The following is an 18,516-nucleotide window of genomic DNA, read 5'->3' as shown; positions in this document are numbered from 1 at the left end:
TTGATGTCTTGAAGTAACTTGAGGGCTCACTTCATCTTCATCTTCAAGACATACTTGACACTTGATATCCTTCATCAATTTCTTCTTATTGCAACCTTGAAGCCAACATATGGTTCAAGAATTGCCTATGGATAACTCCTACAAATATAACTCAATGCAAACATTAGTCCATAGGGATTGTCATTAATTACCAAAACCACACATGGGGGCTCCATGCACTTTCAGAGGCACCAGCCTCCTCCAGGCAGGTTTGCGTCCGGCCATGGCACCGGCCAGTTTTCCTTCGAAAGGCGGCGCGCGAACTCGATGCGGATGTACGGCCCGACCCGTGGCTTCTTGCCGGTCGTTCTTGGTCTCGCGGAACGGCCAGCATTTCTTCCCCATGGCCTCGGTCGGGTGGATAGGTCAGGCTCTGGCAATGGTGTGGTCGGAGAAATGGGCGCCGGCAGCGTTCCTTTAAGATGTCGCCATCTTGCCTTCAATGTCCTGCCACCGCGACCCCACCCAGCAGCGCACGCTTGAGGAAGCCTAGGCGTGCCATTAACGCGGTCCTAAAAAGCTGCAGCGCGTCGCCTGTAAGTAATGTTGCGGTAGACGAAACATATGTGCTCCTGCCAGGCGGCCGTGCGTGGACCGGGCGGACAACCGCTGCATCCGCGTAGTGTCTGCAGAGACGCAAACCTAACGCAATTTTAGGTAAAAGTTTGCGTCACGGACGAACAGGTGAGTATGCATCGTCCCGCTGGAGATGGACCATACGCATTTTCGCCCGATGACCTGTACCCGGGCTGAGATGACCTGATACTGATAGTACCGACAAAACTGATGCATCTTAGACTAAAGCGTTTGCCTTGTTTTAAACCTTTTTCAGGAACCAATTTGAGAGTTGAGACAGTGGACTCCATCCAGATCTCACTATCTATCTCAGGCTCTCAACAGCGGCTAGCTGCGCTCATCGAACGCGGCATGGCGTCGGAGCTGGCTAGCCTCGCCTTGGTCTCGGCCGCCGTGGCCGCGGCCATGGCCTACGCGCGCCTCGCCGCCTCGCGCGTGGTCCCCGGACTGGCCCGCCTGGGCGCGCTCCTCCCGGTGCTCCTCGTCCTCCCAGTCCTCCCCTTCACCTTCTCTCCCATCCTCCTCCGCACCATCTCCGCCTTCTTCCTCGTCTGGCTCTGCGGCTTCAAGCTCCTCCTCCTCGCCGCCGGCCACGGCCCCCTCCACCCGGCCCTCCCACTCGTCCGCTTCGTCACCTGCGCCGCGCTCCCCATCAAGCTCCGGGACAGAGGCGCGGAGAACTCGCGGTCCCTCCCTCCGGAGTTCCTCCTGTCCTACGCGGCCAAGGCGGCCCTGCTCGCGGCGCTCATCTCGCTCCGGCGCGTCCGGGCGCGAATGCCGGCGTACTGCGTGGCGGCGTTCGACGGCGCTCACGTGTACCTGATGCTGGAGCTCTTCATGGCGTCCGCCGCGGCGTTCGCGCGCGCGCTGCTGGGCGCGGAGCTGGAGCCGCAGTTCGACCGGCCGTACCTGGCGTCGTCCCTCCGCGACTTCTGGGGCCACCGGTGGAACCTCATGGTGCCCGGGGCGCTCCGGCCGAGCGTGTACCGCCCCGTGCGCGCCCGCCTCGGCGCCCCCGCGGGGGTGCTCGCCACGTTCCTCGTGTCGGGCCTCATGCACGAGCTCATCTTCTACTACATCACGCTCCAGGCCGGCACGGGGGAGGTCACCGCCTTCTTCCTCCTCCACGGCGCGTGCGTGGTGGCCGAGCGGTGGTGCGCGAGGCAGAGAGGGCTGTGGCGGCCGCCGCGCGCGGCGGCGACGGCGGCCACGCTGGCGTTCGTCGCGGGGACCGCGTCATGGCTCTTCTTCGCGCCCGTCACACGGAGCGGCCTGGACAAGGCCATCGTCGCCGAGTGCGAGGGGATGATGGCCGCCTTGGAGAAGCAGGCTGCCGGGGCGGCGCGCTTGGTGTGGTCGTGACGGTTTGAGAAAAGTTGGTTTCACGAGTACAATCACGTTGTGGTCCGTATGGCCTATCGCGATTCACGATCACCTTCAATAGTTACCACATACACAAAAATTAAGCGGCCAACTTCACCATATTTCCGTAGATTGCAATACCAGAACCTCATTTCGCTGCATTATGCATGGGCACTTTGCTCATGGGATTGTCATGTAGCTGCAGTGGCGTACACGCTGCAGAAACAAGAGCATCGGACGACAGGAAAAGAAAAGGATATCTTGTAGCTTGGCACATAATCGTATCTCTTGGACTCTTGGACACTAGTGCTCCTCTATTTAAGAAAATGGAAAATCATATATATTCATTTTAAAAATTTCTAAAAATAAATTTGGATATAGTAAATGATGTAACCTACAAACGTGTAAAATTTTAATATGAAATTCTTTATATTTTAGGCTACACAAAAAAAATCTGTTGAAATTTGGAGATTTGAAATATGCATACCCAGATCATACGTTTGTCATTTTTGTGTAGCCCAGAATATTTTATATTTGAAACTGAAATTTAACACGTTTATGTGATAATTTATTGGCTACACCATGATTTTTTTATAATTTTTTAAAACACATAAATGTGATTTTTTATTTTCTTAAAACAACGGAATCACTGGTGCCCAAGAGCAAAAAAAAAAAAAAACTCTATCCGTCTTCTATGGAATAACCAAAAGAAGACTATCTATATATTGCCGTGGATGTCACCAATGGACCAATCAGACAGTCAGTCACTCCCAGCTCAGCTTATAAAAAAAAAGTCCAATGTCACTATCACGAACACAATGTCAACCACCGGTACAAGTATGAGGCGTGTGATCTGGGAGCCTGTTCCAAAAAAAAGGAAGCCTCCTGAAAACCATCTTTAGCCTATCTTTTTTATTCTTACTTACATTACAGGCAGCGTATGGAGTCATTTTAAACCTGTCTCTATGCTAGTCATATGCAAACCTACTTCATCACAATAAGGCCATCCTTTCACACGGTAGAAGGATAAGTTCACATATGCAAAACTTCCCAATTCTTTCCATAGTCCATGCTAGTTGTTAAGATCAAACTTCCGGTAAGGGCTGACAATTCACTGGAGTTGCTATGCTCACGAAACATCAATCATTAGCTGGATAACGAGATCAACTAAAGAGTCATCTAGATCACTTCACGTGCATGCCATGAATCCTCGGGCTGGAAAGAATTTTAAAATGTACTAACAAAATACACATTATTGCTATTTGGAAATCATCAGAGGTTTGCATGAAAATCCATAGACGACCGTAAACTATCTCACCTAAAAAGGATGAGAAAAAGCCCGGCAGATGAAGGATCACTTGTGCTCGTACCATGTCTGAGGAACATTAGAAAAAAACTGAATTTCTACTGAACCCTACAAAGCCTTCAGCTAAACAAAGTAACATTATGGTCCTTTCCCGGTACACCATATCTAAGGGTGTGTTTGTTTGGGCTGCTAGCAGCCGCTCCAACAGCTTCCGGGCTGTAGAAGCTGGAGCCCAAACAAACATCAGTTTTTGGGCTAGCTCCATGTAGCTGCTTGAGTGGAGCGCTGCCAAATAATACATTACGAGCTAGAAGCTGGGCAATCGAGAATCGACGCTTCTGCCAGTGACTCCAGCTCCAAACGATTCTTTTACCGAATTGCCCTCCCACCAATCTACATAATACGTACCAAATGCCATCAAACCGTTACGTTTCTTTTTCTCCCGGCCAGCAGCAAGCACAGCAGTATGCACAGTGTACGCATGGCTCGCACTGCGTGCGTCGAGTAGGAAAGGCATGCTGGACTGTACCGATTTACATGCGTGTGACCACCTTTTTCCAAACAATGTTTGCATGCATGACGACTTGACGAGTGCTACTAACCATTGCTTTTGTAATTTTGTGCTTATTAGCTTTTACGGCTAGAGTTATGGATATGTCGAATAAGCAATTATTTGCATGTAGTGCTTTCGCTATTTTAACTGCTGCTGAATAATTAATTTTAATTATTTAAACTACATGTATTATTAATATACTTTCTTCGGTTCAAAATAATTGTTTAAAAATAGATGTATCTAGACATATTTTAGTGTGTCAATATATCTATTTTTAGACAATTATTTTAAACCGAAAGGAGGAATGTAATTGTAGTTAAATCTAGTGAAAAAAATGTTCAATTGCAGCAAATATAGCTATCAATAATATTGTTTTCACTTGTAATAACATAGTCAACATTTAAACCCAATCAACGGAACTACAAGGGCATTCAGGTTATTTCACCATATTTTAGTTGCAGCCACAGCTACAATAGCAGCCGAAACAAACAGACATCAGACAGTTCCAACCTTCCAGCCCCAGCTAGCAGCCCCAGCTGATTCTGGTAGTTGCAGCTGTGGCAGCTCCAGTTGTGGAGCTGCAGCCGAAACAAACACACCCTAAGATACTAGAGATGATCAGCGGCTCTGGTAGTTCATCTTCTTCCCACAATCCTACTTACGCTTTTGGGAAGATCAAAATTCAGAAGTTTTGTAAACTGAGGACCGGTATTAAACATGAGATAGGATGTAAAAAATTAGTATCGCATGGATGTGCCCCTGCTAGCTGATTTGTCTCTTGCATCCTTATGCTGGGATGTACGATTCTAACATCATATGTGCACGACGTGGTGACGTAATCTGGACAACAAGAAATCTGAACTTCCATGTCCTGTCAGAGTTATCTTTAAACATCTCAGCAAGCACCTTTCCAGCTCCATGTGGCCCTCGGATAAGAAAGCCCACCTGACATGATGCATGTGAATTTTAACTGGTCAACCAAGTTCAAAGAGGTGCCACACAACTGCATGAAGTGCATAGCCATACTAGTGCCCCCTTCCCAACTAGCAAAGTATCATCTGAAAGCACATAAACTTGCCAAGGTCCATTACATATTAAAATTTATATACTTGTAAAGTATTACTGTTGATCATAACTACTGACTCCTAGTAAAAAAAAATCTTAGTTTTTCTCCTAATGTTGTAGTTTGCAAGTTCTTATTGCCATAATGCTGCCAACAAACTATCATCGGAGAGGAAGGTGTCACACTAACTGCTGCAGCTCCTTGTGGTAAACTTGTATGTTTTCATTGACTCAGCTACCATAATCTTGATGCACAGGTAAGCAGCATAGTTAAAGAATGCACATCATTAAAGAGTAGAGACCGCAGCTCCTCACAGTAAACGTGTATGTTTTCATTGACTTAACTACCATAATCTTGATGCAAAAGTAAGCAGCATAGTTAAAGAAGGCAAATCAATAAATTGTAGAGACATGAAATTATGCTACCTCCACATGTTCAACGCCGTCCTCGTCTGTCCAAACCCTGTTGTAAATGCGCTGCCGAGCTGCACGGTTTCTGGATTCCGTACCATAACCAGTTATAGTTAACCAATTTTGGCCGTAACCTGAAAAATCATGCGAATATATGAAGTATATTACGAGATCAAAATAACACTAACACCCACAAACCTGACTATCACTTTGAACTCTTGCTAGAGCTTTCCCGAAAATTGTGTACCTGTACAATAGTAGCAGCATTAAGCAATCTCCAAATCAGATTGAACAGGGATACCACAGGCAATTTCCAGAAAAATCAATATCGTAAACCACATAGGGATATTTAGCCATAAAGCAACAAGAACAACCATGCCATGTAGAAAAGAGATCGACGTACAAAATTTCTTATGTGATACACCAGATAACAAGTATATCGACAGGTGGGGCAGGCTACTAAGGAGGTGTGGCATGCCACACTTGTGTGGGCCTATGACAGATGGGGTCCTCTGACACAACTGTGGCAGTGAAACAATGAGCGGCCACACTTGTGCCAAAGTTTGGCAGATGTGTGGCTAGGAACGAAATACGCCCGTATGGTTTACCATGTTTCTTACAAATTGTCCTGTTTGGCGTCCTTAAGTTCAAATTAATAGAATGCAAAAGACATACTCTTTTGGTTCAAATATAAGCTCTTTGCAAACAGCATATATATCCCGCCAACGCAACAACTCCAAGCCCAGCAAGTATTACAACACTGTAAGATGCCCCCTCAGCAAATGTCACTGGCTTCTCAGGTATATTATAGGTATATTATAGGTAGGGGCATCAAAGGGATCTTCAGTTGTTGTCAAGTCTGTTCTCTCCTGAGGATAAATAGGGCAATCTTCTATAAGCAGTAAAAAAGACCCAGAATGACATGCACCCTAAGAAGAATTTATTAATGAAACAGGAAACATGAAACAACTATTAAAGCAATAAAAGTATAGTTTACTGATAAATTACAGTTTCCATGAAGATATGCATGAACAGTGGGCATCAAAAGCAGAAAATGAAGGTGTTAGGTGATTAATATTGTTGATGGAGAGTAAATACACAATACTGAACTCTTCTACAGATAAATGTTGTCAAAATGGATAACAAGAAGAGAACAGACAAGACTCAAGATTTCCAATAAACTGTAGTCTATGAGTAACAGAATTAGTTTGTCCTATCAGATCAATAATTCATGCCTCCTCGAGAAATCTGGTGTAGGTAAAGTGAAGAGCTTAATCGAGGATACCACCACATCGATATAATGAACAAAAAGACGGTAAAACACCTAGCAATTACCTACACTGACATGGCAAACGAAGAGAATCTTTTCAGTATATGCATTCCAATAGCAGTTGAGTAACAACTAACAATCTATTCTAACAAACATTAGTTAAAACCTACATTTTAGGGCCTAATGCCTATACATAATCAATAGCGACACAGCAGCTTCCTGATGCACCGATCCCAACAGAACTAGAACTAATGAAAACGAAAAAGAAGCATAGTAAAGCTCACGCATGTATGCAAGAGTTATCATTGTCACTACTGCAAATGGTCACAACGTGACATGGTTAAGAATTACCTATATTCCACAATACACAGAAAATTCATGGTAGCATATTCAAAGAAAATGGACAACATTGTCACTGCTCAAAATTATTTTCAAGAGTCACTACAAGCAAGAAAATATTGAAGAAACCAATATAGTAATAATTATATCAGCAACAGAACTAGCAAATCTGCTTTGGTCTGTTTTCTGAAGCTTGTGTGGAGTAAGATGCAGATGGCTTTATTGAAGAAGGAAGTACTTTGCGGCCATCTTTACGCACTGTCAGAGAACCTGAACGGTTTGAGTTGATCCTATACCACCTTGAACTTTTTGAAGATGATGCTGAAAGGTTGGCCAAAAGAGAACTCCATCAACATTAAATAAGGCCCATAGGATGCACAATACTGAAAAGAACTTTTAGTCCAGATTTAACAACACAGCACATGATATTTACACTATTTTAACACCTTTAGACTGAAAAGAGAGAGCAATGAACATGGACTGACCCAACTTAACTGAAGGACAGAAAAGCCAGAATAATCATTTGCTGGTATCTATCTACCATTAGTTCACTGGAGAAGGCGCAGACAAGCTTTTTTTTTTTGTGCGTCTAGAGTTTTCATTTTGAGAATTCACTGGTGGAAAAAGGGGCTTTGGTCGCGGTTGGCAACTGCCATTAGTCGCGGTGGCGCAACCGCGACCAAAGTAGCGCGACTAAAGGCCCCCCCCTTTAGTCGCGGTTCCTTACGAACCGCGACTAAAGGCCCGTCCACGTGGGCCGCGAGCGCAGCGCCAGGGCGGAGGACCTTTAGTCGCGGTTCTTCCGGCCAACCGCGACTAAAGGCCTCCGCAGGGTTTAGGGTTTAGCCCCCCTCCCCCTAAATCTGGTTTCTTTTTAATTTGTATTATTTTATTTCTTTTGGGTTTTAATTTTGAAGGAGTTTCACATATTCTACGGTACTGTATACATACATGCATATGAATGTACAATTTTAAACAAATTTGAAATTAGAACCAAAAAGAATTCAAGAGGAATATACAATATATATTCAATATCGGATGACCATATACAATATATATTCAATATCGGATGACCATATACAATTTTGAACAAGTTAGTTACAAATTCTGGTGCATATAAAGTTCTACGTCATCGTAATAGTGTTCTCCTCTAGGATCGATGACTTCCCTCGCCAACCATCCAGCTAGTTCCTCTTGAAGTGGTCGGAAGCGAGCTTCGGACTAAGCGTCTTCCGGAGGTTATTCCTCGGGATGTTGTTCTCACACTTCCGGTCCCGCTCATTGCGGTATCTCCGGATCCTCTCACAAACATAGTATCCACATAGATTGGTCCCCGGTGGCTGAGTATCCCCGGTCGTCCGCACTGCCATTTTAAAATTTAGCTCTTTTTTGAATTCACCGACCTTGGTATCTACGAACCGTCTCCAAACCCTACGAGGCAAAGAAAATTAAATAAACAAGAGAGTTATTAATTAGTTACTTGATATTAGGAAATGATGAATGAAATAGGCCGATCGATATAGAGCGCAAATGAATGAAAATAATTACTTTTGCATCATTTTTCTCATGTCGCCCCAAAGCGCCGGATCCATATTCGGAGAGTCGTGGACGAGAACCGAGGAGGTCCGAACTTTAATTACCATAAGAATCCGGTGGAACCTGCGGACACGATACATGCACAGTCATGCATAACTCATCGATTAGCCACATACCATGCATGGAGTAAACAAAAGAGAATGTGCTCAAGACGAAACACTCACCCAAAATGGTAAGGAAATAGAATATCACTTTTCTCGTTGCTGTTTTCTAATAAACCGCCACAGGTCTTCCTCCACGTCGGCGGGGTGGTGTTCTAACACATATGAATTAACGATGTGTGGGTCAATGAACCCAACATCATGGATGTTCCTTATTCGCATTTCCCGCTTCTTCATTCTGCATAATAGCGTACACAACAAGATAGTTAGGACAATATATATATATATAGTGCGGGCAATGAACGAGATGGGGTAGAAATTAATAAATCACTTACGTAACGTAGCAACTGATGATAGATTTGTCGAGGTCGCGCAGATTGAACAGCTGGAACAATTCACTCAGAGGAATTTGTACCCAGTAACGTTTGAAGTGATGCTCATATTTAACTTCCGCATAGATATAGTCTTTGGCGTCTTCATGTTTTATGTAACCCTTGTACCAATTTAGCAGACCTTTCATTTGTCGAGGTAGATCCTCTTCCTGCGCAGGCTCGATGAGAGGGCCATTCTTCACATATGTAAATACTACGTCCTTCATTGGCGCCTCATCAAGGCCTAACAAGTGCACGAAGAGTGATACCTAAGTCGGCCGCTTGTTCTCCGGCACTCGTTACGGTCAATCCATGTGCTGCCGCAGCTGCTATGATATCGGGGGCATCCGGACCGGCGGCTTGCACTATGAGCGGGGCGATCGATTGTTTACTTTGTTCCCCGAGCTGGGCAACTTCTTTCCCCCTTTCTAATTTTGTCTCGGCCTCGTCCTCCAAGGCTTTCTTCTCCGCCTCTTGGTTCCTCTTGAACGCGAGTGCTTGCCTACGAAGTTCACGTAAATAGTCGTCAGGCAGATTCTTCGCGGCTTGGGACGGTGTGTTCAAAAATGACTTAGCCCACTGCTTTTCCTTGTCAGAATATACCGGCTTGGGCTCGCCCTCTATTTTCTTCTTGACGCTCGCCTTCCATTTCTCTAAATCAGCGGCCGCGCCCGCCTCGACTTCCTCGGCACTACTTTCCCAAGGCCTCGTGGGGAGAGGCTTCAGTGATACCTCCGGTACCTTTGTTTTCTTAGGTACGTAAGGGTCCGGGTTAATAACCCAGGACCGCTTCGCTTCTTCGCCGGAGGTGGATTGGGGGCGGTACCGGTGTCCGATCACCCGCCGGACGAGGATCGGGGGCGGCGTCGGCCGACGTGAATGAGGTGTATTAGGTGAAGCACCACCGCCACCGTCACCGCCACCGCCACCGTCACCGCCACCGCCACCGCCACCGTCACCGCCACCGCCACCACCACCACCGTACGGGGGTGGACTTGTTGGCGCCTCGCCCGGAAACTTGATAAATTTCTTCTGCCATAGAATGAACCGGCGCTTGACATCTCCAAGTCTTTTCACCCCTTCGGGTGTAGCAATGTCAATGTCCAGGTCCTCAAACCCTTGGACTATCTCCTCCACCGTCACACGAGCATAGCCATCTTGAATGGGGTTGTTGTGGTGGAGTGCTCCGGTGGTAAAGCACCGCCGATGGCTACCTTCATGGACATGTTCCCGATAGGATAATACGAGATGACATGCTTTCATCTCCTTTATATCGTCCACGGGGTAGCGAGGAGGCTCCGGTGCAGTAATTTCGACCACCGGAGGCTCCGGTGCAGTAATTTCTATCGTCGGTGCACCAGCCGGTGAGGCCTCCGTGGAAGCCACGCTGCTTCTTCTCCGCTGCTGGCTTCCGAGATCCATTGGATGATCTTCATGTTGCGCCCGAGCTGCCTCTCTAGCGGCTACTAGTACACTCACGGTTTTCTTCATCACATCCATTTCCGTTACCAACTGCGCCACAACATCTTTTTCCCGATCCATCTTTCTCTTACGGCTTCTGTAACCGTACGGGTCATCGTTCGGGGGAACCCTATTTTCCACGGAATGGGCCCCATGCCTCGTACACGTCCTCCGTGTTCAAGATTCCCGAGGGCTTTTGTCAGGGCGTCGTTCTCTCTGTTGAACTTGATCTTCCCCTCTTGAGCATCCCTCATTGCCTCAATAAGCTTTTGGGTGGGTGTAATTATTTTGCCCTGGTAAACACACTCCCTCGTCTCCGGGTTCAGCGATCCCCCATGCCCGTACCACCAGCTTTTGGCCCTTGGGTCCCATCCCTCCGTACCTAGACGGATTCCTCGCGCCCTCAGCTCGTTCTCCATCTTCTCCCACCTAGGCTGCCAAAAGCGATACCCTCCTGGCCCCATTTTATGATTGTACTCCTTCTTGGCCGCATTTTCCTTATTTTTTTTTCGATAGTTCAAGGAACTGCTCCGATTTCTTTTGCTTCACAAATTCTGGCCAATCATGTTGCGGTTTCTCATATTGTCCTTTGAAATCCGGAGTCTTGCCCTGGTTGACAAAGTCATGGGCTAGATTTTGCTTGTATTTCCGGAATGCGTTGGCCATCCTAGAAAGAGCGAACTGTTTGACTAGCTTGCGCCTCTTCTTGTTTTCCGCAATCTTGTTACCCTCCTCATCGTATTTGCGGTATTCCGGAGGTAGAACGAAATGTTCCATAAGCTTGTTGAAGCAATCTTTTTTTCTCTCTTATCGACAAAAGTGAAACCAACACGTGCCTTCTTTGGCTCATTCCTCTCCTGGCGGGTGATCGAGATGTTGTCTCTAACACCGGCTCCGCATTGGCCGACAAACTTGGTGGCGTTCTTGCTGGGCTCCGGCGGCTCTGCCGGTTGCTTCGTCGACAACATCGATGGTGCATGTTTCTCCCGCTTTCATCGTCTTGGTTGCGCCACGCTTTGACGACGTACTCGATTTTTTCGACGATCCGGCCGAGGGCTAAAATAAGAAAGAGAGTCGCGCGCGTTAGTACACACACATTTATTCAAATCGGTTAGTTGTATCACCGGACGCTCAATATGTATATATATATACCTCGGCGCCGGAGGTGGTTGCTACTTCCAATTGAAGATCGTCGTTTATCGACGTTTCTTCGGCATCATCTTGCTGACGGCGCCCTTCATCTTCACACTCAAGGTTCAGATAAGAAGAGATATCATCTTCTTCTTCTCCGGTCGGCACAAATGGAATATCGCCTTTTATGATGCCGAACATATGGTCTTCAGCGTCCGGATCATAGTTGTCCAGAATCGGGTCAGCTCTATCATCCGCCATATGTCAGTCCTGAAAACATGTAGTCAAAACAAATTAATTGTGTATATGTCAGCATTATCACATCTCTTCTACATATAAAGAGAGAGGGCGACGAGGGAGGCGAGAGGGGGGACGCGTATATTAGATGTGTATATGCGGACGATCGACCGCGTGACCGAGAGACCGGTGTGGCGGTGACCGAGAGGGCGGTGGCGGCGCCGAGGACACATAACCCTCGCCGCCCCCTCTCGATACCAAATAAAATGTTAAGTTAAAATTTTGATCATTAAGTCTAATTTTTCTTAAGTTAAAATTTTGATCATTAAGTCTAATTTTTCTTAAGTAAAATTTTGATCATTAAGTCTAAATTTTGTTAAGTACGGCCGGCCGGCGCGGTGAGAGAGAGAGGGCCGGCCGGCGGCGCGCGGGAAGGGGAGAGGAGGAGGGCGGCAAGGAGCACGGACGGTGAGAGAGAGACCGGCACGGTGGCGGTGGCGAAAGGGGGGTGGCGGTGGCGCCGCCCCGTCGCTGCGAAACAAAAAATGCCCGCACATATACGGAGGGGCGGCGAGGGCGCGCGCACGCCGCCCCTCGCTGCCCCCTCTCCGTATACGCGCGGGCATGTCAATTAAGTTTTACTTTTTTTAACTTTTAACTTTTTTGTCAAGTTTTACTTTTTTGTTAATTATCAAATTTTACCGTTTTCTAAAACTAATTAACTAGTTAAAATTAAAAAAAAACTAAAAAACTAAAAAAAAGCGGCCGGCGCCCCAATCGCACGATCTCTCCGTCAACGAGAGAGAGGGCGCGCGCGTGCGCGCGCGGCGCAGCGCGCCGGCGCCGGCGGGCGAGCGAGCTAGGCGGCGGCGGCGGCGCCGTGGGCGAGAGGAGGAGTGGGCCGGGGGCGGCACGTCGGGGCGGGCGTGGCACAGCCGGCCGGCGGCGGTTTCGGATCCGGAGCAGCGCGCGACGCGCGCGCGCGGAAAGAAGAGAAGGAGGCGGCGGCCGACGGCGCGGCGACGTACGACGAGTTCGGCCGGGGCGGCGGTGTCGGCGGTCGGCGGTCGGCGAGGGCGCGTCCGGGCAGCCTCGACGGCGTCCGGGCGCGTCGTCTTCGTCGGTTCGTCCGGGCGTTCGTTCGGCGGAGGAAGAAGATGAGCGGGCCGTTCGCGCCGCGACCTTTATAGGGAGGACCCTTTAGTCGCGGTTGGGGACGCGACCCGCGACTAAAGGGTACCCTTTAGTCGCGGTTGGCCAGACCAACCGCGACTAAAGGGTTTTTTCGCCGGGTTTTTCGTTCCCGCGCTGAAGGACCCTGTAGTCGCGGTTGGTGAGGCCAACCGCGACTAAAGGTCTTTTTTCAAATTACTTTTCTTTTTCAATTCAGAAAATAAAACTAATTCATTTCAGAATCATAAAATACAAATAATATATCAAAAAATTCAGAAAAATAAAACTAATTCAATTCAAATTCTTAAAAATACAAATAATATATCAAAAAAATCAGAAAAATAAAACTAATTCAATTCAAATTCTTAAAAATACAAATAATATATCAAAAAAATCAGAAAAATAAAACTAATTCAATTCAAATTCTTAAAAATACAAATAATATATCAAAAAAATCAGAAAAATAAAACTAATTCATTTCAAAATTTTAAAAGTACAAATTATATATCAAAAAAATCAGAAAAATAAAACTAATTCATTTCAATATGTTAAAAATACAAATAATATATCAAAAAATTAAGAAAAATAAAACTAATTCAATTCAATATGTTAAAAATACATATAATATATCAAAAAATTCATAAAAATAAAACTAATTCAATTCAAAATGTTTAAAATACATATAATATATCAAAAAATTCATAAAAATAAAACTAATTCAATTCAAAATCTTAAAAATACAAATAATATATCAAAAAATTCATGAAAATAAAACTAATTCAATTCAAAATCTTAAAAATACAAATAATATATCAAAAAATTCAGAAAAATAAAACTAATTCAATTCAAAAATTTAAAAATACAAATTATCAAAAATTCATAAAAATAAAACTAATTCAATTCAAAAGTTCGTTGGCCCCCTCTTCCCGCCTCTTTCCGCCGACCCCTCTTCCCTCCTCGTCTTCCCGCCATTTCTTCCCTGTCTTCCCGCCTCTTTCTTCCCGCCAATTGTTTCCCGCCAATTTCTTCCGGCCTCTTTCTTCCCGCCAATTTTTTCCCGCCAATTTCTTCCCGCCACTTTCTCCCCGCCTCTTTCTTCCCGCCTCCTCGTCTTCCCGCTCCCATTTTTCCCGCCATTTGTCACTACATATAGGTAGCCCGGCTTGGCCAGCATCACATCTCTACAATCTCTCATCACTCTCTCATGGCTTCCACCGCACCCACTCTAACCTACCGGCGAGTGGAGGAGCTTTGCGCCTCGAACTACCCTTGCCCTCCGGGCTACCGCGTCCTCGCCGGGCCGGAGCCTAAGCGCCGGCGGCGTGCCGGTCCCTCCCGTCCCTCGGGGTACTGCGCGCCGGGCGGCCATCACGAACCACTACTACCTCGACCTCACGCCGGAGCAGCGGATGAATCCCGGCCGGCATCCCGATAACCGAGCATACTTGGGACGCCTTCTTCATCAATCGGCGTGAGAGGGCGCTCGCCGGGTATGAGGAGGACGGTCCGCCTCCCGGAAACTTCCACGAGGCCGGCCGTCGGCTATGGTGGTACGGCCGGACTCGCGGAGCGTCATGGACTACATCACGGCCGGCGATATCCCCCGCCTGCGCTACCCTCGCTTCGAGCCACGAGCGCCGCCCGACGACAGCCGACGACGAGCAGCCGACGACGACGCCGGCAACTTAGAAGGCGACGACTACCGAGTACAACGGCGGCGGCTATGAAGACTACGAGTATGCATATTATACGCCTAGGCAGGAGTATGACTAAATCACTCCAAATTTCATGTATGCGGGAGTATGACTTAGTCACTCCAAATTTCCTATATGCAGGAGTATGACTTAGTCACTCCAAATTTCATGTATGCAGGAGTATGACTTAGTCACTCCAAATTTCATGTATCATCGGTGCTATCTCGAGTCAATTGAATCATTCGAAAATGGACACCAAACACATCACGGGTAATATAATTCACATGATTCATTCAACAAAGTTTGGTACAATAAATTATTACACATCATTTCTTCCCTTGTGTCCCCGCTTGCTTACAATTGTGCCGTATCCATGGAGCATCCTCATCATTTAACTTAATGCTTGGGTCGGTGTTCACTTTGAAGGGCGGAATTTCAGCAAACATATTATAATCTTCTCGACATGTCTGTCTTGTCCTCCACTCCCACGATGTTTCTTTTCCCCGAAAGAACAATGTGGCGCTTTGGATCATCGCATGATGTACTCGACCGTTTTCTTATCTTTCCGTTTCCTCGGTTTGCTACTCATGTCCTTCACATAGAAAACCCGAGCGACATCTTTCGCTAGGACGAATGGTTCGTCAAGGTAACCAAGATTGTTGAAATCCACCATTGTCATTCCGTATTGCTGGTCCACCTTTACCCCACCTCCCGTTAGCTTGAACCATTTGCACCGGAACAAAGGGACCCTAAAGGAGGGTCCATAGTCAAGTTCCCATATCTCCTCTATGTAACCATAATATGTGACCTTTTGCCCATTCTCGGTTGCTCGCATCAAAGCGGACACCACCGTTTTGGTTGGTGCTCTTTTTATCTTGGGCGATCGTGTAAAATGTATTCCCATTTATCTCGTACCCTTGGAAAGTCGTTATAGTCGAAGATGGTGTCTTGGCCAACATGTACAGCTGATCTACAACCTTATTGTCACTCATTAAATGTTTTCTCAACCAACCGCCGAAAGTCTCCATGTGGGCCTTCCTAATCCAGGATTCAGGCTTCCCGGGGTTGTCCGAGCGTAAAATATTCTTGTGTTTCTCAAAGTACGGAGCCACCAAGCTGGAATTGGTCGAACCGTGTGGTGTGCTTCAGTCGGAGAATGGCCGTCCATACATATCATTGATTTCCTTCCGATCGTGCCTTTTCCACTTAGTCTCCCCTCGTGCCGCGATTGAGGAAGACCAATCGGCTTAAGGTCGGGAACAAAGTCAACACAAAACTCAATTACCTCCTCATTTCCATAGCCCTTGGCGATGCTTCCTTCCGGCCTAGCACGGTTACGAACATATTTCTTTAATACTCCCATGAACCTCTCGAAGGGGAACATATTGTGTAGAAATACGGGACCGAGAATGGAAATCTCATCGACTAGGTGAACCAGGAGGTGCGTCATAATATTGAAGAAGGATGGCGGGAACACCAACTCGAAACGGACAAGACATTGGATCACATCGTTCTGTAACCGTGGTAGAACTTCTGGATTGATTACCTTCTGAGAGATTGCATTGAGGAATGCACATAGCTTCACAATGGCTACTCGAACATTTTCCGGCAGGAGCCCCTCAAAGCAATCGGAAGCAATTGCGTCATAATCACGTGGCGGTCGTGAGACTTCAGGTTTTGGAACTTTTTCTCCGCCATGTTTATTATTCCCTTTATATTGGACGAGAATCTCGACGGGACCTTCATACCGCTCGGGCATTCAAAAAAGATGACCTTCTCTTCTTTGGTCGGAGCGTAGCCGGCACGACCTTGAAACCGTTCCGGATGCAGGTCATCGGGGTCTTTCAAACTTTGCTGGTCCCGCCGTGCTTCCTTTGTATCATTTGACTTCCCATACACGCCCAAGAAGCTTAGGATGTTCACGCAAATATTCTTCGTAACGTGCATCACGTCGATTGCGGAGCGGACTTCTAGGACTTTCCAATATTCTAGCTCCCGAATATAGATTTCTTCTTCCACATGGCTACGTGCCCGTCGGCTCCCTTCGGAACCGATTGTCCGCCAGGACCCTTTCCAAAGATGACTTTCAAACCCTTGACCATATCAAATACCTCAGCACCGAGTGTGTTCCGCGAGCTTCGGCCGGTGATCTGCCTTGCCGTTGTAATGCTTGCCTTTCTTTCTTACTGGATGACCTTTCGGAAGAAATCGACGATGCCCAAGGTACACGTTCTTCTTATAATTTGGCAAATGTACACTTTTAGTCTCATGTAAGAAGTGCGTGCATGCATTGTATCCCTTATTTGAAAGTCCCGAAAGGTTACTAAGAGCAGGCCAATCGTTGATGGTTACGAAAAGCAACGCTCGTAGGTCAAATTCCTCTTCTTTGTGCTCATCCCACACACGGACACCAGGTCTGCCCCACAGCTGTAAAAGTTCATCAACTAATGGCCTTAGGTACACATCGATGTCGTTGCCGGGTTGCTTCGGACCTTGGATGAGCACCGGCATCATAATGAACTTCCGCTTCATGCACAACCAAGGAGGAAGGTTGTAGATGCATAGAGTCACGGGCCAGTGTGCTATGGCTGGAGCTCGCTCGCCAAAAGGATTCATGCCATCCGTACTTAGACCAAATCTTATGTTCCTTGCGTCAGCTGCAAAATCTTTGAACTCTCTGTCGATCTTTCTCCATTGCGTTCCATCTGCGGGGTGTCTCAACTCCCCGTCCGACTTACGGTCCTCTTTGTGCCATCGCAACAACTTGGCATGCTCTTTGTTCCTGAACAGACGTTTCAACCGTGGTATTATAGGAGCATACCACATCACCTTGGCGGGAACCCTCTTCCTGGGTTTCTGGTCCTCAACATCGTCACCAGGGTCATCGCCTCTGATCTTATAACGCAATGCGAGTGCATACCGGGCATTCATTCAAATTCTCGTATTCACCGCGGTAGAGGATGCGATCGTTGATGCATGCATGTATCTTCAGAACCTCTAAACCTAGAGGGCGGACAACCTTCTTTGCTTCGTACGTAGTGGCGGGCAACTCGTTATTCTTTGGAAACATATTCTTCAACATTTTCAGCAAGTTTTCAAATGCCGAGTCGGCTACACCTGCTCGTGCCTTCCATCTCAGCAAATCCGAGTGTGCAGCCCAGCTTTTTCAGACCATCATCGCATCCGGGGTACAGCGCCTTCCCGTGATCCTCTAACATGCGATCCAAATTCTCCCTCTCTTTTTCGGTTTCGCAGCGTCTCCGTGCATCGGCAATGGTCCGACCAAGATCATCAACGGGATCATCACGTGCCTCTTCTTCACCTTCCCCTTCACCTTCCCCTTCACCTTCAGCATCCTCCATGAAAGTATCACCGAAATGAGCAAGATAGCTTTCATCATTGAAATCATCCCCTTCTTCATCTTCTTCCATTATAACCCCTCTTTCTCTATGCTTGGTCCAACAATTATAGCTTGGCATGAAACCGTGCCGAAGCAGGTGCATGTGAACATCTCTTGAGAAAGAGTAACCATTCTGATTCTTACATTTAACACATGGACAGATAACAAAACCCCCCGCTTGTTCGCATTGGCCACTACGAGGAAATCTTTCAAACCCGCACTGAACTCGCCGGAGAGTCGGTTACCGTACATCCATTGTCGATTCATCTGCATTATTATAATATAAAATATATAATTAACCATCATGCATTTGTTAAACTAACTAGCTACAAACAATATAAATTAAACAATGAACTACACACACATGCACATTTTATCAACGACACATCAAAGGTTCAAGTTGCTAACCGCGATCGAGGAGGAAAAATAAATGA

At 46.7% G+C, this 18,516-nt stretch overlaps 1 protein-coding gene and 1 pseudogene across 1 annotated transcript; one reads left to right on the top strand and one right to left on the bottom strand.

The window, feature by feature from the left end:
• The first annotated feature begins 966 nt into the window (after positions 1 to 966).
• On the top strand, positions 967 to 1,977 carry LOC124672658 (probable long-chain-alcohol O-fatty-acyltransferase 2). The gene has a single exon (XM_047208852.1). The coding sequence runs from the start codon at positions 967 to 969 to the stop codon at positions 1,975 to 1,977; it is 1,011 nt and encodes a 336-aa protein (XP_047064808.1).
• Positions 1,978 to 4,510: 2,533 nt separating this feature from the next.
• LOC124675980 overlaps positions 4,511 to 18,516 on the bottom strand; it is a 31,201-nt pseudogene continuing 17,195 nt past the window's right edge.

The sequence above is a fragment of the Lolium rigidum genome, chromosome 7, assembly GCF_022539505.1.
Source record: "Lolium rigidum isolate FL_2022 chromosome 7, APGP_CSIRO_Lrig_0.1, whole genome shotgun sequence".
In the NCBI taxonomy this organism is placed as follows: Eukaryota; Viridiplantae; Streptophyta; class Magnoliopsida; order Poales; family Poaceae; genus Lolium; species Lolium rigidum.
This window is presented reverse-complemented; position numbering and strand designations above follow the sequence as displayed.